The sequence below is a fragment of the Scardinius erythrophthalmus genome, assembly GCF_964197995.2.
Source record: "Scardinius erythrophthalmus genome assembly, chromosome: 1".
In the NCBI taxonomy this organism is placed as follows: domain Eukaryota; kingdom Metazoa; phylum Chordata; class Actinopteri; order Cypriniformes; family Leuciscidae; genus Scardinius; species Scardinius erythrophthalmus.
Genome location: NC_138221.1, coordinates 12,073,260 through 12,093,777, shown reverse-complemented (window position 1 = coordinate 12,093,777; position 20,518 = coordinate 12,073,260). Strand labels below are relative to the sequence as shown.

General features: G+C 37.8%; 1 protein-coding gene across 1 annotated transcript; it reads left to right on the top strand.

Moving 5' to 3' along the window:
- The first annotated feature begins 203 nt into the window (after positions 1-203).
- On the top strand, positions 204-13,641 carry LOC308687566 (uncharacterized protein). Its single transcript, XM_081360180.1, has 5 exons — positions 204-217; positions 1,256-1,497; positions 4,232-5,567; positions 12,910-13,003; positions 13,280-13,641. The coding sequence occupies exons 2-4, from the start codon at positions 1,275-1,277 to the stop codon at positions 12,974-12,976; spliced, it is 1,626 nt and encodes a 541-aa protein (XP_081216306.1). The 5' UTR covers positions 204-217; positions 1,256-1,274; the 3' UTR covers positions 12,977-13,003; positions 13,280-13,641.
- The last annotated feature ends 6,877 nt before the right edge of the window (positions 13,642-20,518 follow it).

Sequence of the window (20,518 nt, the reverse complement as noted above, 5' to 3'; positions counted from 1 at the left end):
TGTTTATTTCGAGTCGGAGGGACTGTGTCAGGCATGTCCAAAAGTGATAACTTTAGTTATTTGTGGATCAGCGCTGACGCAAGACGCGAACTGTTTTAAACGATTCAGTCCGATTTAGTGTTCGACTGACCGGTTCAAAAGAACGATTCGTTCACGAACCGACCATCACCAGAAAGAAGAAGAAGAAGGAGTCCTGAGGTGAGGAGAGCAGTTTGCGGTATATCTCATATTTACACAACCATATCACACACACTTTACAGTTTGATGAGGCGACAGGCTCATTTCTGTATTATTTTCATCGAGATACTTGTGCGTCTTTTCTGGCGTCTTCCTTCTGAAATAAACATTTAGTGCAGCAGCAGCGAGCATGAGGAGAATATGTTGAGTTCATTCAGACCTGAGCGAGTTTGTGTTCGTTTGTGTGATTGTCTCGATGTTTGGAGTGAGAACTGTTACTAAATGTCAAGTCAAGAGTTAAAGTTTGAGGTCTATGAGGGAATTGATGTCATGAGCTTATAATGAGTTTTTTAGGATCATTGTCAGTTTTGAACATTATCAATGATTGTAATTACTAGAAAATCAAAATATATTTTAGATATTAACATTATACTGCTGTAGTTATTTAGATGAGGTGTTTAATTAAGTTTGGTTTGTTTTTATATATATTTTATGTTTTATTTGTGTCATGGTGACAAGCAACAGTATTATCTTTCAATGGGGCAGTTTTACAGGCTTTTAACATCTATCCTGACTCAATAATGTGTTTCTAACAGCAAACACTCAGAATGAAGTGAGATGATCTGCTGATGATCCTGAATGGCTTGTTGAATGAGTGTTGATAGTCTGAGGCTCATCAATATTAACAGATCTGCTGAAAACACTCTTTATTTCATGACAATAGTTCCTGTTTTCACCTCATTTATTATGCTGATGTCTTCAGATCTCCTGTAAATTGGCACTTAAAGCTGAATTAATTGGTGTCAACAGACTGTATTTGTTTCTCAAAAATATACATTTATTTCTGTGTCCATACTTTAAACTGTTTTTTCTTTCTTTTTCTGACCATTGTTAATATTTGGGAGACATTATGATGTTTATATTCTTTATCATTTAGGAGAGTGTTCTGGTTAGCCATAACATAAGATATACATTTGCATCAGTTACTTTACTTCAGACAGACATAAATGCTTAGATGTGATATTTAGTATAAAAACTAAATCAGGAACTGATATATTTTTATATTTTGTCAGATCAGCTCCTCCCACATCAGTCACATGGTCAGTGAAGCTCCTCCCACAGTAATTACATCATCAGTGAAGCTCCTCCCACAGCATTTCTCCAATAAATGCTGTAAATTCCCATCAGCTACAAGTGAAGACGAGCATCAGGAAGAGCTGAAATCTGCAAAGACTGAGTTTATTAAAGAGGACAGTGAGAACATGAGTGATCCAGAACCCTGCAGAATGAAACACACGGAAGATCCTGAAGAACAAAGAGGTTGGTGTTTATTCTTCATTCATTCATGATGCTGAAGAACATTCATACTTTCTTGAGGAATAATCAGTAAACACCAAGTTACTGATAAAGTTGTATTTGTCAAATATCATACACGTTATTCATAGTTATAGAGATTCTTCTTACAGTAACTTTGGTAACAGGGTTGATGAATGTGATCAACACTGTAGTGTGTGTAAAAACTGAGACAATGGATTGAGATTATTTTCTTGTCCTCCCATCATGCAGCAGAAAGACCCCAGATGATGTCACTTCCTGGTTGTCACAGTTTTGAGTAGGGCTGCACAATATATTAAATATATAAAAATATCGCAAAGTAGGGCTGAACGATTTTGGAAAATAATCTAATTGCATTTTTTTTTTTTTAACCAATATTGCGATTAAATGTGCAATTACTTTTTAAGTTCTGTGTTATTCGACAAAGACAAGCAATACATCATTGTATAGTATGGATGGGAATCTTTAGGCACCTCATGATCTACTATTTTTCTTAATTAATCTTATTAATAACACTTAAAATCATTATTTAATTACATGTGTCATTATAGGCATTTTTAAAAATAATTAAATTAACATGTTAAGAATTTTAAATTGGCTATATAAACTAATATAGCTTCAAAATACAAAGGCTAGTAAATAAGAAAGAGGAACAAAAAAAACATTACAAGCAATAAACAGAGTGCTTTCAGTATTTAAAAGTAGGCTGTCTGAACGCTTTCTTTTCAAGAGCTGTGAGTGATTTTATTTCTCAGTTTAGATACGATAAGCTGCATTCACACTAATGCTCAGATCTCTTTTGAAATATAAGATGTAGTTTATCCTGTTGGTTTAAGATATAACTGACCGTGTTTACATTAATTTCGCATCATAAAAGTATTTTCAGATGCAAGTACATTTAACCAATGAGTCGCTCACAGCCGCATGCGCATCTGCATGAGTATTTTAAATTGAAAGCAGCCTTCTCAATGATTTTCATATCTTTAATATATAAACCAACTGCATTCCAAAAGACATTAATGATGCCTCAGCATTTGTGAGAAAAATTCTGGCGGGCGAGACCCACACTGCAAGAGGAACATCAAGCAAAGCGACATAACCTGTGCGATAAAGCCAGCGAATGTCCTTGTAATTCGCTTAAACCTTTTCCAAACTTTATGAAAGATTATTTTTCGGAAGTTTTGAGTGTATGTGTGTGTGTGTGAGAGAGAGAGAGAGAGAGTGAGAGAGTGAGAGAGAGAGAGAGAGAGAGAGCACAGTGTGTGTCATCACGCATCTGTGTTTAAAAACTAAGCTCAGACTCGATTCTGAGGAGAGAGAATCAATAACATAATATATCATTATATATTAATTATATATATATTATGACATAATATTACAAAAATGAAAGTATTCTTTCAGTTTCTGTTGTTTAATAACCCTAATGTAAGATAACCTGAAACCCTGAACCCTGTGGTTTACACTGATGTTACAATAACACTTCTAATGTTACAGTAAAACACTGATGTTCACTTTCTGAAGCTGTAGGGATGTTTTCTTGTCACAAAAATAATGTGAAACACGTATGTTGGTTATATCATTTTAAATACATTTTAAAGATAATTTAAGTTTATTTTACACACTTTAAGCATTATGATATCGCATATCGCATTTTTCTTCAGTATCGCGCAGCCCTAGTTTTAAGAAATGATCAGTTTTTGAAAGGGGGAAAATCATGTCAGGAGTAACAGGGTTGAGTGAAACATGTAGGACACAGATAATGCTAATAAAATAGTTAATTTAAATCTAGTTAAAGCTTAGCCTGACTACGTCAGACTTCGTACTTCCGCTCAATTTAATTTCGCTTCTGTACTCAGTCTGCGACCTATCTTTCTGTTTTCCTCCGGCCTGAAAACAGCCGGCCAATCAACGAACAGAGGGCGGGCTGAGAGCCGTGACGACGTAGACACTGACTGTACCGTGGATGCGTAGATTTACTTCACATAATCTGCAAAAGTCGTTCACAGCCATGTTCACTCCGGTATTTCGCTCGATGGTTTTGTTTTCGCATCATACATGTGTTTACAGTGGAAGTTAGATGCGGCTGAGCCTGCGCATAACACACGCCATAACCAAACGTCATGTGATTGGCTTACAGGTAACCAATGATTTTAAACTTCAGACAAGCGCCCCCCCGCGAGAAAGAAAACACTTCTCTATTATGCCATTCCAGACTTTGTCTACGAAGAAAAGCGAAGTAGCAGAGTTTGGTATTACCAGGCTAGTTAAAGCTGCTTTCACTCTACACTTTGAGCTTGTGAAATTTCTACTTGTGCTTGTGAAAAGTCTAGTGTAAATGGCCATTAATAATTAAAACGTTTTAGTAAAATAAATATCAATCTCAAAGTTGGTGACAAAATATGGCAGTATTGTATATTTTTATGTTAATATGTCAGATAATTGTGTCATTGATCAAATATATTTAATAATGTTTTCTAAAGAAACATGGGATTTGTGCCTATGTTTTAAAACTAATAATTGGAAGATACATTTACCTCATTCATGGAAAATTTCATGGGCATATTATCAATTTATAAAAAGGCATCAAATTATTATAATATTTTAAAACCGTTGTCTACTTTCTGCTATCTACACTTTCATGTCCTTTCACTTTATATTTCTCTTTTAATTATGTTAATGTACTGAAAATGAAATTTAATATTTTTTTCTTTCATGTCAGACCTGATGGAAGTGGAGGAGGAGAGTGAAGGACTGAGTGTAGTGAAGGAGGAACATCATGTCAAACCTGGAGAAAAAACTTTGAGTCGCTCAGAGACTCAAAATATTTTTTTAAAGAAAAGAGGAGCCAAGAAATCTTTCACCTGCACTCAGTGTGGAAAGAGTTTCACAACCAAACAAAATCTTGAGATTCACATGAGGATCCACACCGGAGAGAAGCCGTTCTCATGTGATCAATGCGGCAAAACATTTATTTGTACATCACACCTGAAGACACACCTGATAGTTCATATGAAGGAGAAGCCGCATTCATGTTCTGTGTGTGGAAAGAGTTTTTCACTCCTGCTATATTTACATGCACATCAGAAAATACACACTGGTGTGAGAGAGTACATGTGCTTTGAGTGTAAGAAGACTTTTACTAGAGCGAACTGTTTAAAACAGCACCAGAGAATTCACACTGGAGAAAAACCTTACAAGTGTTCACACTGTGACAAGAGATTCAGTCTGTCAGCACATCTGAAAAGACATGAGATGATCCACACTGGAGAAAAGCCTTACAAGTGTTCACACTGTGACAAGAGATTCAGTCTGTCAGCAAATCTGAAAACACATGAGAGGATCCACACTGGAGAAAAACCTTACAAGTGTTCACACTGTGACAAGAGATTCAGTGACTCATCATATCTGAAAACACATGAGAGGAACCACACCGGAGAGAAGCCGTTCCCTTGTGATCAGTGTGGGAAGAGTTTCTCAAACAAACAACATCTTAATGTTCACATGAGGATCCACACCGGAGAGAAGCCATTCATGTGTGATCAATGTGAAAAGAGATTCTCAAACAAACAAAGTCTTGAGATTCACATGAGGATCCACACCGGAGAGAAGCCCTTCACATGTGATCAATGCGGCAAAACATTTGTCTGTGCATCAGCCCTAAAGACACACCTGAGAGTTCATACGAAGGAGAAGCCACATTCATGTTCTGTGTGTGGAAAGAGTTTTTCACGGCTGCAACATTTACATGCACATGAGAAAATTCACACTGGTGTGAGAGAGTACATGTGCTTTGAGTGTGAGAAGACTTTTATTACAGCGTACAAGTTAAAACTGCACCAGAGAATTCACACTGGAGAAAAACCTTACAAGTGTTCACACTGTGACAAGAGATTCAGTCAGTCAGGACATCTGAGATCACATGAGAGGATCCACACTGGAGAGAAGCCATTCATGTGTGATCAGTTTGGAAAGAGTTTCTCTGATAAAAGAGACCTGAAGCAACACATGAAGATCCATGCAGTGGAGAAACCACATCACCGCAGTCTGAGATCACGGTAGGGGTGCATGATATTGACCAAATGTGATATTGTGATTATAGGAAACATGTAAAATTACAAAAGTTATGGGAAACCGCATCAAAATAGATTCATAACAAATAAAACAAGTTTTCTTACAACACACGTTTATTTCAACTGATACAGAACAGGACATGTTAGAAAAAAAAAAAAAAAAAAAAAAAGTAAAAAGAAAATGTCATGATAAACAGGGCCCATCAACATCCGTGTAACCTTTAGACGGCAATTTGCACTTTTCCCGGCAACTCACAGGTAGAGATTTGGCCGTATGGAAGGGGCTGTTTAAACCTGGAAACTTCATGCGTTTTCTGTGATGGGATAGCTATCCGATCGTGAAAAGACCAGGTGTAAGTGCCCTCCGAAACACATTCGAGACGGATTTGAATCCGATCGCACTCAAACTACTTCAGGAGGAGGTCTGGGCCACATTCCAGGCGAAACTGGACAAGTGTAAATGCATCTGGTTGTTGACGGCGAGTAGCGACTCTGTAGCATGAAAATCTGTAGCATGAAAAGTTAACCCTCTCCAAGCGACGTGTATTTTACGATAGGTACATGTCGGACGGGACGTATCATAAACTAAATATTGCATAATTATCGGGAGAATTTCGATATAATATCGGGCAACGTGATATCGTGATAATGATATTGAGTCTATATATCGTGCACCGCTAGATTGCGGTGAGTAGTTTATTTTAATGGGCTGAGCAACACAGTCTCTTCAGTGTAAGTTAGACACACATCACCCTATAGCCAAATCTCTCCTCTCCACCTATAGCCGGTGTGTGGTGAGCACAGGACACTTTGTTGATTGATTGATATAACTCGTGTTCAACCAACAGGAATATCTCATTTGTCAGTTTAGATCAATGCAAAAAAACACAATTTGCTTTCTGACAGTAGGTGGCGCTCATGTAAAGCAGAAATAAAGCACTATACAAGTCAAGTCAAGTCAACTTTATTTATATAGCGCTTTTCACAATACAGATTGTATCAAAGCAGCTTCACAGTATTAAATAAAATAGTACATCAGTGTTTGTTTCTGGTGTAAAACATCTACGTTTGGTAATGCTGATCAATAGCACTGCTGAATCGATTAATCAAATTAAGTATCCCCAACTGAGCAAGCCAAAGGCAACAGTGGCAAGGAACCAAAAAACTCCATCAGGTGACCTAATGGAGAAAAAAAAAAAAACCTTGGGAGAACCCAGGCTCAGTCGGGGGCCAGTTCTCCTCTGGCGTTTATGAAGTAGAGACCGGATTTAACTGTAAGATTAAAATATTATATGAATGCCTGGCTGAAGAGATGCGTCTTTAATCTAGTTTTAAACTGGGAGAGCGAGTCTGAGCAACGAACAGTATCAGGAAGGCTATTCCAGAGTTTTGGAGCTAAATGTGAAAATGCTCTCCCTCCTTTGGTGGATCTGGATATCCTAAGTATAACCAAAAGCCTCGAATTTAGTGATCTTAAAGAGCGCAATGGATTATAGGGCGATAGAAGATCCGTTAAATAGACTGGAGCTAAGCCGTTTAGGGCTTTATAAGTCAGTAGCAATACCTTGTAATTAATACGGAACTTTATAGGTAACCAATGTAGTGATGATAAAATTGGTGTTATATGGTCAAACTTTCTTGATCTAGTAAGAACTCTAGCGGCGGCATTTTGGACTAACTGTAGCTTGTTTATTGAGGATGCAGGACAACCAGCTAATAAAGCATTACAGTAATCTAGTCTCGAGGTCATGAATGCATGAACTAACTTTTCTGCATCAGAAACTGATAGCATGTTACGTAACTTAGCAATGTTTCTAAGGTGGAAAAAGGCTGTTCTTGTAACATATAAAATATGATTTTCGAAAGACAGGTTGCAGTCTAGTATAACACCCAGATCTTTTACTGTAGAGGATAAAGTAACAGGACACCCTACTATGTCAAAGTTGTATTGTAAGAGGTTTTGTGGGCGGTTTTTTGAACCGATAAGTATTACCTCTGTCTTATCTGGATTTAATAAAAGAAAATTGTGCGTCATCCAATCTTTTATATCTTTAACACACTCTGTCAATTTGGATAATTTAGCGTTTTCATCCGGCCGTGATGAAATATATAGTTGAGTGTCATCAGCATAACAATGGAAACTAATTCCATGTTTCCTTATAATATTTCCAAGTGGCATCATATATATTGAGAATAACAGAGGGCCTAACACAGATCCCTGCGGCACTCCATAGTTTACTGGAGTTTACTGAACCAGCTTAATGCTTGTCCTTGAACACCCGTATAGTTTTGTAGTCGATCTAAGAGTATTGTGTGATCTATAGTATCGAACGCAGCACTAAGATCAAGTAAAACTAGTATTGAGATGCAGCCTTGGTCAGAAGCTAAGAGTAAATCATTTGTGATTTTAACGAGCGCAGTTTCAGTGCTATGATGCGGCCTGAACCCAGACTGAAACTTTTCATAGGTGTCATTTTCTTGTAAGAAAGAGCCCAGTTGGGCAGACACAACTTTTTCTAATATTTTGGACATAAAAGGAAGATTTGAAATGGGTCTATAATTTGCTAGGTTATTTGGGTCTAATTGTGGTTTCTTAATGAGAGGTTTTATAACTGCCAATTTAAATGTTCTTGGAACATGACCTAAAGATAAAGACGAGTTAATAATATTGAGGAGAGACTCTTCCACTACAGGTAACACTTCTTTCAATAGTTTAGTTGGTATGGGATCTAATAAACATGTTGTTGTTTTAGAGGAAATGATAAGTTTATTTAACTCTTTTTGTTCTATAGTTGTAAAGCACTGTAATTGTTCTTGCGGGGTGATAATCGAGGCTGAATTATAAGGCGCGATTGAAGATTGAACGTTTACAATTGTGGATCTGATGTTTTCTATTTTCTCAGTGAAAAAATTCATGAAATCATTACTACTAAACTGTAACGGAATATTTTGTTCAGGTGACGCTTGTTTATTTGTTAGTCTAGCCACGGTGTTAAATAAGAACCTAGGATTGTTTTGGTTATTTTCTATTAGTTTGCGGAGGTGCTCAGCCCTGGCCGCTTTTAGGGCCTTTTTATAGCGTGACGTACTGTCTTTCCAAGCGATTCTAAAAACCTCTAAATTAGTTTGTTTCCATTTACGCTCTAAATTACGGGTTTCTCTCTTTAGAACACGAGTAGTATTGTTGTACCATGGTGCTTTAATTTTCTCTCTGACCTTTTTTAGTCTCATAGGTGCAACAATATCCAATTTTCCAGAGAGAATGGTGCTCATAGTGCTGGTTAGTTCGTCTAGTTCATCTGTTTGTTTAGGTTCAGGCAGCAGCTGAGACAGATCCGATAAGCAATTTGAAAAATTATCTATGGTGGATGGAAGGATTGTTCTGCCTAATCGATAACGCGGCGCAGCATGATATATTACCGGGGTACGTAATATGCAAGTTACCATGTAATGGTCAGTTACATCATCACTTTGCGGAATGATATCTATATCGGTTGGATCGGTTCCATGTGATATAATTAAATCGAGTGTATGATTAAAACGATGAGTTGGTCCGGTAACATTTTGCTTAACCCCCAAGGAGTTTAATAAGTCTATAAACGCAGCCCCTAACGTATCATTTTGATTATCTACGTGTATGTTAAAATCTCCAACAATTAATATTTTATCAACATTGACCAATAGATCTGAGAGAAAATTTGCAAATTCTTTTAGGAAATCAGCGTAAGGCCCTGGCGGTCTATATACGGTAGCCAAGGCTAAAGATAATAGGGATGTTTTTCTATCATCTAAGAGCGTAACATTTAGTACAAGTACTTCAAATGAAATAAACTTATAACCCGTTTTCTGAGTAACATTGAGAATATCTCTATAGATAGTTGCAATACCGCCGCCACGACCAATCAGACGGGGCTCATGCTTATAGGAGTATCCTGATGGAGTAGACTAATTTAGACCGAAATAATCATTTGGTTTAAGCCAGGTTTCAGTAAGGCAAAGTACATCGATGCTATTATCTGTGACTATTTCATTTACAATAACTGCCTTAGGTGTGAGTGATCTAATGTTTAAAAGACCTAGCTTTAGAAATTGTTTTTGTTTACTAATAGCAACATTTTCTGTTTTAATAACAATTAGATTTTTCCTAGATCCTGCAGTAGATTTATTATTTGATCGCACTAAACGAGGAATAGACACCATTTCTATACAATATTCTACGCTAGTATTTATATCAGTTAATTTGGTGCAGCAGAGACTGTGATTTGGACTTTTGGTTACTAGTCAAAAGGTATTTAACATTTTGGAGATGTTATCCGACAGAAGATCCGCTCCGAATCTGCTTGGGTGTAAGCCATCAGCACGGTAAAGCCTAGGACGCTCCCAAAACAGATTCCAATTATTTACAAAGAGCAGTTTCTGCTCATTGCACCATGACATTAACCATTCATTTAGCGCGAATAATCTACTAAACTTGTCATGTCCTAGACGGTACGTGGGAAGCGGTCCTGACACTATGATCGTTAAATCAGGCGATGTGCTGCGTACCGTATCGATCAGATTCCTGAAGTCTTTCTTCAGAACTTCCGTCTGGCGCAGCCTGATGTTGTTCACTCCCGCGTGCAATACCAAAGTTCCGACGCGCTCGTTATCGTTCAGAATCTCGGGAACGCGAGCAGCGATTTCAGAAACACGAGCACCAGGAAAGCAGTGACTGTGCACCTTATTTTTACCTGATGTAGCATGGACGTGCCGAACAATGGAATCACAGATGATCACAGCATCGCGTTCTGTTTCGCGAAGAGCGGAGAAGCGGTTTTGTGTGGATAACTCGAAAACCGGGAGGGTCGGAGAGGGTCTTGGTCTAGACCTGACTCGCGTCTTCCGCTGCGGAAATATCCAGGCTTCGTGGTGGCGTGTTGGAGCTGGAGTGAACGAGACCTTGGCTGATCGCGACCTTGGCGCTCGGGACCGATGCTGAGTAACGCACGGAGTAGACGAGGTCGGAGTCAGCGGGTTAGTAACATTAATCTCTGATTTGTGAGCATCGGCGCGTGATGTTTCAAGAGCCAAACGCCGGTCTCTTAGCTCGGCCTGTCTCACTAAAAGGTCGTGGATCTGTTTCTCAACAGCTTCCAGCTCAGACTGTACCGCGTGCAGCTCAAATGTGTCCTCACCTGCACCAAAAGGTAGACTACATACATCTGATATATTCGCCATTTTAACAGATGGACAGTAAGTTAGCAACGACACTACCAGTGATGCTATCAATTAATACTAATTTCTGACAAACGTCTTAGATATAATCCGTCTTTTTAGTGGTACGGGTGTAGAGTAGACGCACGATAGGTGAAAAATGTTTGTAAGTGAGTGTTGAGAAGACGCGTTCAGCCGTGATCCCCGGGAGTAACCTATAAGAGTATCCAGCGTTGGATCACTAACAGGCTTGAGACACGTCTGCTCAACAGTCCGCGTTGTAACTATGAGGTTTGAGCAGTAGTGCTTCTCAGTGAGGAAAAGTAGAAAATGTTTGTTGTAAGTAAGTTTAAAGAGTAAAATCAAGAATTATAAATCAAATCGATAGAGCTCCAAAGACAACAACGCGTTCAGACGCGACGCATACGCATTCGACAACAGGAAGTTGCATCACAGCCCTATACAGGGCTCTAGACTGCGAGTAGGCTAAATGGTCACACTTTGCAAACTTTTTTAAAAGAGAGCTGCCATTTCTACCGCATACGAGAAACATCACACGGCAAACGAAAGCAGAATGAAACCACACTACTCATTTGAGCTGCACAGCGCAAACAGTTTATCCGCTCGGAGCAATACTAGACAGCGGTTTACTCGTGAACCGATAGTTCACCCAAAAAGGAAAATTAGCCCATGATTTACTCATCCTCATGTCATCCTAGGTGTATTTGACATTCTTCTTTCAGACGAATAGAATCAGAGTTATATTAAAAAATGTCCTAGCTCTTCCAAACTTTAAAATGGCAGTCAACTGCAGTTTCATTTTTGAAGTCCATAAAAAGTGCTCCTCATTTCTCCGGGGGTTAATAAAGGCCTTCTGAGGAGAATGTCATATACACATAGGATGACTTAAGGGTGAGTAAATCATGTGCTAATTTTAATTTTTGGGTGAAATATCACTTTAATTCAGTATTAATAACATTGCAGCAAGATCTAGTGAGAAAGCATTTGAATTCAATGAAGTATTAACAACACAACACATAATTCTCTGTTATTAACCATATACTTTATATCAGATCAAACAGCACTGACTTGGAAGCCAGGACAAACATTGTGCCATGAACGAACAAGTTCATAAAGTTTTAAGTAATATGGCTTTAAGTCCACAAATCACCAATATTCCCTTTGGATTTCATTTAGTAATGCAAACTGTAAAAATGATATTGTGGCAGAAATAGACAAATGTTTTTACATTATTTATTTCAGGGTTCGTACATCCTTTTGAGAGTAAAATTCAAGCACTAATCAAGGACTTTCAAGTCCATCACACTTTTTCCAGCACTTAATTCAGTTTTAATGTTATTTTTAATGTGATGACCAAAACCATGATTTGTTCATGCTTCAAAGATTGTCCCCATTTGTAAAACTAAACGCTTCAAAATGTAGGAAAACTTATACTTGGCAAACCAACATATTCATTTAAAAATGTACTATAAACAGTAGATGGCGGCAGAGGACCGCTTATTGACTTATAAGCCATTTCCACTCCATAATAGTTTTTTTCTAGGCTGCCAATAACGACTATTTTTGTAATTTAGTAAAAATGTGTGTTCAGATATAAAATAAAAATAACAGTAAATGTTAGTTAAAACAATAGTAAGTCTGGGAAAGTCAATATGTTCTGAATGTCAATATATCCACATGTTCTGGGCTTCTGTTCAGCACAGCTAGATGGAAAAAATAAACAGGACTTCAGTAGTGAAACGCCAAATGAAACCCAAATTTCTATTAAATCCTTTTTTTAAAGCAAAAGTAAAGTAGGGCTGCAGCTATCGATTATTTTAGTAATTGAGTATTTACCAATTATTCCACCGATAAATCGAGTAATCGAGCAAAAAATGTAATATCCAAGTGAAACAACAGCTATTAAAATACAAATATATAATAACAAGCAATAATTGGTTCAAATAAAGAATCAAAGTAAGTAGTAATTTGGGTTTTATTGAACAGCACTGTTAGGTTACACGATCAAGGTCACTATTTTTTTTTTTAAATGTGATTAGCCTTCTTACTTGAAATATTGATTATTCCTCTCGCATCATGTGTGTAAGAAATTAAACTTGTTTGTTTTCAGCAGAACTGCCAGAAAGCATCTGGAAGGAGAGGACGGAGAGAACGCCAGTGATCCAGAACCTGCAGAATGAAACATAATGATTCTGAAGAACAAAGAGGCTGGTGTTTATTCTTGATTCCTCATTCATTCTTCATGATGAAGAACATGCTGATGCTCACCAGACTTACACTGTTTCATGACCAAACTAGTGTTTTATAACACAAATCATCTTCATGACATTAAAATAGATCATAATCGTGACAGCAGTTGTCCACCAGATTTGATGAGATTAAAATGACTGTTGAACTCATCAGTGATCTTGACTTTGAGCTTCACTTTTCATTTCACATTTGTCTCTCATTTGAAATCTCACTTGATTTATTGTTTCTTTTAGACCTGATGGACGTGAACGAGAAAGGAAAAACAGAAGTCTAAAAAACTCTTCACATGTAAATCAATTCTGAAGATTCACATGAGGATCCACAGCGGAGAGAAACTTTACATGTGATCAATGTGGGAAGAGTTTCACTCGGGCCTTCGTTCTGAAATCACTTCTTCCTTCTCATTCAGAAGAAGAGCATCAGAAAAATTACACCGGAAAAAAACACTTTCATGTTCAGGAGCTGAAGAAGAGGCTGTAACACTTTTAGCAGAGATATGAATCTGATATTAATTTTAACTCGTCTCAGTTTGAATTTTTATACATTTTTGTACTTGAAATAATGATTGATTAAACTCATTTTAATTTTATCAACAGCTTGTTGTTATTGTCCAATTTTATTATCTGCAGATTCTTCTTGCTTCAGGGATAATTCCATAATTTTCAGTTCTGAAAGCCAAGTATTACGTTTGCTTCTGGGGCTTCCCAGCAAACACAGAACGTTCCCCTAACATTGGTATTTGGTTCCTGTTTGGTTATTGTTTTGGGAACTAAATAATAATGTTCTAGGAATGCTCTTTTTATTTTTTTGCAGCAATAAAATAATGTTCCTAAAACATTGCAGGATAGTTATTTTTAACAACATAGACATTTTTTATATTAACATAGAAATAATTACCAAATATAAAACGTTCCCCAATGGTTATTGTTTATATAAATATGTAAACCAACTTTCCAATTAAAACACGTAGATGTTTATGTATAATGACCTGTACAGAGCTTTGAAACTAGTTTATACAGCATTTAATAAAAAGTAGCTATCTGATAAATCAAATCGCATTATATTGTGAATGTGAAAATATTCATAACGCATAAATTCTTGGGTTTGTTTATATCTTCATTTACTGCACCTCTGCTCTGCACACGCTTGTCCAACACACGTTTTTGTACACACTGCAGTGTTTCCGGGATCTACGTCAGAATGCTGCCTCATTATTGGCCAGTTCTGTGTCTGGATCACACACATGCGTTGTGCTGCTCACGTGACTAGCATCTGTTCTGGTCAAAGTCCTTTTTGGTTCAGGTCTCAAAAAAGCTCTCAGAGTTGAAGTTCCAGGTCAAAATAATTAACTTTATTGACAAGCAACAAAGTGAGATGCCAGCTGGCCATCTAAAGTTACCATTCCCAGTCCTCATGTCTTATACTTTTTTCTTATTTCTAGGTGCCCAATGGGAAGATAGATATTTTGAAGAATGTCAGTAACCAACCAGTTAACTGGAACCATTGACTTCCATAGTACATTTTTTTCCTACTATGGAAGTCAATGGTTCCAGTTAACAGTCTGGTTACTTTCTGTGCAGCAGAAGAAATTCATACAGGTTTGAATCAACTTGAGGGTGAGTAAATGATGACAGAATTTTAATTTTAAAGTGAAGTTTCCCTTTAAACATATTTAAATTAAGTAATTTGTAAATAACGTAGTTAAATAATAACAATAATCATCTTGGATAAGTTTCATTTAAGTTTAGCAACTAAATTGTCCAATACAGGCACTAAAGTTCAAACGTGGATGTTTTACATATCTAAATGATAGTTAATAAACTAGTCTTAATCAACTTTTTACAGCACGCATGCTCAGTCAGGATAAACTCATGATCATCGGTTTCTTAGATGGTCGGACGTGTCCGAAAGACACAGTTTTCGGTTCAGTGTACTGGTGATTCGAAACTGCAACAATTCTTGAGAATCGCTGTAGCAAAACGGCGCGAGAGAGCTGGCGCCTCCATATGCTTGCGAACCGCTCTTGCTGTACTTTAATTAACTTATATAAAAATAAGCTGTTCCTGAAAATATCATGCATTAATGTTAACACAAATAGCCTAAATGTTTAGTTTGACAGTTTTACAAAACATTAATTGTTTCAAACCTTTAAAATGTAGCAGTTGTGCTTTCATGTTAATTATTTTGCTGTAATGCTTGATAAACAACATTCATATTTCTCAAAGTTAGATAGCCTAATTAAATCTGTGTTCAATTATTTATGTTCATGTTGCATATGTAGCTTCTTGTGTGTACAGTATATATTCTGTTTGCTATTATGCTATTTGTGTGTATATTTGGAAAAGCACAATAAACTTTTTTTTGTATTTTACATTTTGTTTTTTTCTTTACAGTATTAAAGTAAATGCCTAAAAATACTTGCAAGGATAAATTATAAATAATTATAAATTAAAAGGATATATTAAGAGGAATATAGAGCAAACTGTTATCTCTTGGCTAGGCTTTTTATTCTACTAAAGGCTCTCCCCTGTTGCCAAGGGAGACTGGGTGTTACCTCAAGTCAAAGGGCATGAACTACCCCTTCCCCCACAGCTGCTGTATACTGTTACAGAACTTAGGAGATGGTCCTCACTGCGGAACATGAAATCCACGGGGAGGAGTCGGATAAAATCCAACTCCTTCCACCTTACATATACCTAAACCTACCTATCTCCACCCCTTAATCCCTAAACCCACCCCTAAACCTATACAATCTCCACCCCTTATATCTGGATCCAACTCCGCCCCCCGGATCTCGTGTTCTGCATTGAGGTGCTACTGGAACTTAGGGTAACTTAAGCCACACCACTTTTGACACCTCTGACTCCAGAGTTCACTAACAACAAGGCAGAGACCGGTAGAAAAAGAAGCCATTTTTGAAGATGACCTCCAGAAAGAGGAGCAATAGCAAAGTGCAAGCTTTGCAACAATATTTTGTCAGGCCAAGGGGGAACAACTTCAGATTTCAGAAGATATCTTCAGACAAAACATCCAGCTGCATTGTTTGTGCAAGTAAGGCAAGAATCTACAGAATCTGCATCAGAATCAGGTAGTAGTGCTTCTACGGCTGCTGTGTCCTCTGTTATTGCCTCTACTGCGTCCTCATCTGGCACCAGTGTCCAAAGGACAAGACAAAGTCAGATGACAAGCTTTGTGAGAACACCAATTGGCCCTGTCAAACAAAGCAAAGTGGATGAGGAGTTAGTTAAAATGATTGCTATGGATTTTCAACCTTTATCAATCGTCAGTGACACTGGATTTAGAAGATTCTCGAAGGCAATTGATCCATCGTACATTTTCCGAACCGAAAGACTATATCAAACACTCTGATGCCACAGCTCTACAGCAGAATTAAAGAAGAGGCGAAGGTGAAAGTCAGCAATGCCTCTGCTGTGTGTCTGACGACTGATACCTGGACGGCACGGACAACTACAAGTTTTATGGCAGTCACTTATCATTTTATCGATGAACATTTTACTCTTTCATCACCTCTTCCTGACTGCTTTTCATTCACTGACCGACATACTGCTGACAATCTGGCAGCCGAATTCCAAAAGATATGTGAACAGTGGGGAATCACAAACAAAGTGGTTGCTTGTGTTACTGACAATGCCAGCAACATGAAAGCAGCTTTCCAGAAAGCTGAATGGAAGCACTTGCCATGCTTTGCCCACACATTGAATCTGATTGTGAGGGAAAGCTTAAAACACATTCAAGGGACAGTGACAAAAGTCAAAAGTGTTGTTGAGTATGTCAACAGAAGCACTGTTGCAACAGAAAGACTAAAGGCAACACAAAACAAATGGGCCTTGAAGAGCTGAGGCTCAAGCCAGATGTAATTACAAGATGGAAGTCCACGCATTACATGCTAAACAGATTTTGGCTGCAGAAGGAAGCAATCATTGCTACAATTGCACTGGTAAACCCCTTCCAACCCTGACACTTGACAAATGGGGCATGATTAAGGATGTTTGTGAGATTTTTAAGCCCCCTTGAAGAAGTCACTGTTGAAATTAGTGGTGAAAGGTATGTATAATTTAATTTAACATAGAACTGCTTCCACTAGTGAAATATTTGAAATAAGTGAATGATTTTGTCATATTTCAATCCTCTTTTTTTCCCCTTCTCATAAACAGTGATAACTTATTAGATCTGACTTAGTTCTTTTGTGTTTTTATTGAAACAGATTTGTGACTGCATCCAAGGTCATTTTGATTGCAAGGGGACTGCAAAAAGTTGTCCAGCGATTGCAGGGGTGCTGTGTCTAACCATTAAGGGTTAACACAGCAGTGATGAAAAAGAGACTTTGCATAGTAGCTACCTCTGTGCCTTCAGAGAGAGTGTTTTCCAAAACAGGTCAGATTATTTCAGAAAGACGAAACAGACTGAGTCCAAAGTTAGGCAGATTGTTTTTCTGAATGCAAACCTACCCTTGTAAGACAACGCACCAAAGAGAGGGTCAAATGACTAAGTTGCATATTGTTACTTTTGTATCTTTTATTGTCTTTTCACTGCACTGGTTTAAAACAGTTTTTGTACTTTTTTTTTTTGATAATTCAAAATGACATTTGTTATTTACAGATAAAAACAGGTATTGCCTGAAGCGTTAAATGTGCAAGAGCACTTTTTTATATAATGCAATATAAGTCATTGCCTGAAGAGTTAAACGTGTGCAAGTGCACTTTTTTCTGATAATGCAAGATAATAACAAGCATTGCCTGAGTTAAATACAGTGTAGTGTGCAAGTGCACTAGTTTTCAACAATTCTTCTTTGTTCAATTTTAATGGTGTATTGTTTGAAAAACTTTGACAGTTTATTAAAACAGTTTCTTAATACAAACTAAATTTGTGAATGTGTCATTAACTATAATTACAGTACTGGAATTTCATAAATCACCCTTGCTTCCTGTTAAAACAGCCTATACTGTAACTCAGTTGTTTTTGTCCAAAATCCCTTATTGAGATCGTAAAACACCCTTCATGTAGCCTTCAACAGCATCTTCAACTAAAACAATGCACAGTCGTTTAAGACAAGATTTAAAAAAAACAAAAAACAATTTAATACTTTCACTCCACCAGTTGTTTCAAAAACTCATACAGTGATAATACAGTAATTAAGTCATGAACATTTCCAATATGTTTCATTTTGTAACCCTTTTTGGTTTGCAACAAAATAATAAAGTAGCATGTATTTCGTCCGGGGAAAATAATTACACGCAAGCTCAGTATCTCCAACTCATCAGTTCTCAGAATGTCGGAAGCGTCCGAAAGAAACAGTTTTCGGCAGAGCCGCGGGAACATATTTTATCAGGCGGATGCTGGGGGCGGGGCTTAATCGTTGGGGCTTGATATTGCGGGGCATTTTAAATTACATTTTAAAAAGCACAGCACACAAATCTGCATATTACCTTATCACACAAAAACATAATCTTTCAAAGCGAAAACGCAAGACGCCAAACGCGGGCAGTGGAACGGGGGGAAACCACAAGGTCTCGTTTTAGTTGAACTTATTTAAACTTGAGTGCTGCGTTTTGAATGCTATGTCATGCACGAGACTCGAGCACAACAGTTAAACACGAGTAGTGCGTTCACACTGAAAAACAATGGAAAAGTAGCAGAGTGGAATGATTGACGTTCTGTGTGAACAGCCCCTAATGCCGATTAATGATTTAGTCAGTACGTCTATATTTAGTTTTTTCACATGCATTAAATGAATGTCACGTCACTCACTCCATGCGAGATCGGCTTATTGCCTTATGCAGGGCCGGAGTGGGGCCTCTTTTCAGCCCGGGAGTTTCAGGCCCAAGACCGGCCCACTGTTTCCATGGTGGAATTCCAAATTAGCACTTTTTCTAAATTGGATAAATGAAGCAACAGTTCAACTCGTACTATTGTGTAGTTTGTATTAATACCATGGCTTAACAAATAATGTAGCCTAAAGGTTAAATAATAATTCACTTAGACTTTAAGCAATTGTGACTTTATTTCACACAATTCTGACTTTATATCTCGCAATTCTGACTTTATAACACGCAATTGCGACTTTATATCACACAATTCTGACTTTATATCTTGCAATTCTGACTTTATAACACACAATTGCGACTTTATATCACGCAATTCTGACTCTATATCTCGCAATTCTGACTTTATAACACGCAATTGCGACTTTATTTCACGCAATTCTGACTTTATATCTCGCAATTCTGACTTTATATCACGCAATTCTGAGAAATAAAGTCAGAATTACGAGATGTAAACTCGCATTTGTGAGATAAAAAGTCACAATTATCTTTTAAAATGTTTTATTCTGTGGCCGAAACAAAGCTTCCATACCTCCTGGCCTCTTCCTCCCATCCATCCTCCCTGACGCGTACCGTCACTGTAGGGCCGACTCAGCTATCGGTAGGTGCCGGCGGTGCCTACCTGAGCCTACCTGAGAAAACGTTTTGGAAAAGACGGGCTATGGACCCAACCAACTCTATAGGAGGGGAGGGGAGAAATCTATCACATGGTACAACCCATGCAGAGGCTGCGCACTGCGCTGTCAGAATGCGGAATGTGTGTAGCCCTAATGTAACTAACGTGACACTGAAATGTGAAAAAAAAAAAAATAATTCCTCGACCGGCCCAAAAGTGAAGCGGCCCACCGGGAATTCTCCCGACTCTCCCGTGGCCCACCGGGAATTCTCCCGACTCTCCCGATTACCCACTCTGGGCCTGGCCTTATGATATATTAATTTATTTTAGTCATAAAACCAAAACAGGTTTAAAAACAAAAAGTTATTTAAAAGTCATGTCATCTTAAATTCCAATGTAGTGAAACCGCTGTCGTCAGGGGGCGCTGCAGCCTGCATTGTAAGAGGAGGCGCCGGCGCTACGCAGAAAATACTGCGAGAGCGATTAGAAAGCATATGGAGCCATCAGTTCTGTAATCGCTCTCGTGATACTTTTATGTCATACACCGACCGAGTCGAACATGCCTCTTTCGAGAACCTCTGGGTGCTTCTCAATATCCTCGTTTTCTCGCTCCTTTATTTTAAAACTCTGATATCATGTTTTTATGTGTATAAATTATAAGGGAATATACCCAAACTTTCTGACAGTGTGATCTCTATGGGTTATGTGATGTAATTTTATAAAAAAATATAAACATATGTCTGTATTAAAGTAAAAATGATGGATAAACATGTATCTGGAATGGAATTAAATAACAAGTTCTTTGGGTGTCTTGTTCATATAAAGCAACAGAACTTAAATTACATCCAGTTTTACCAACACTGTTCACGAGCGAGAATCCAGTGATATTCATCTGTGATCTCACAGGTGTCAGATCCACTACGAGAAGAGAGAACTGTCCGGCTTGCCTGCACTTTTTTCACTCCTCCTCCCCTCACTGCAGCTCCTACTCTCGACTACATTTCAGGCACGAT

Excerpts from the sequence above, each read along its gene's own strand:
- LOC308687566 (XM_081360180.1), top strand. The coding sequence starts at position 1,275 with ATGGTCAGTGAAGCTCCTCCCACAGTAATTACATCATCAGTGAAGCTC. Across the intron at positions 1,498-4,231 it reads AGATCCTGAAGAACAAAGAG|ACCTGATGGAAGTGGAGGAG; the intron begins GTTGGTGTTTAT and ends CTTTCATGTCAG. Across the intron at positions 5,568-12,909 it reads CACCGCAGTCTGAGATCACG|AACTGCCAGAAAGCATCTGG; the intron begins GTAGGGGTGCAT and ends TGTTTTCAGCAG.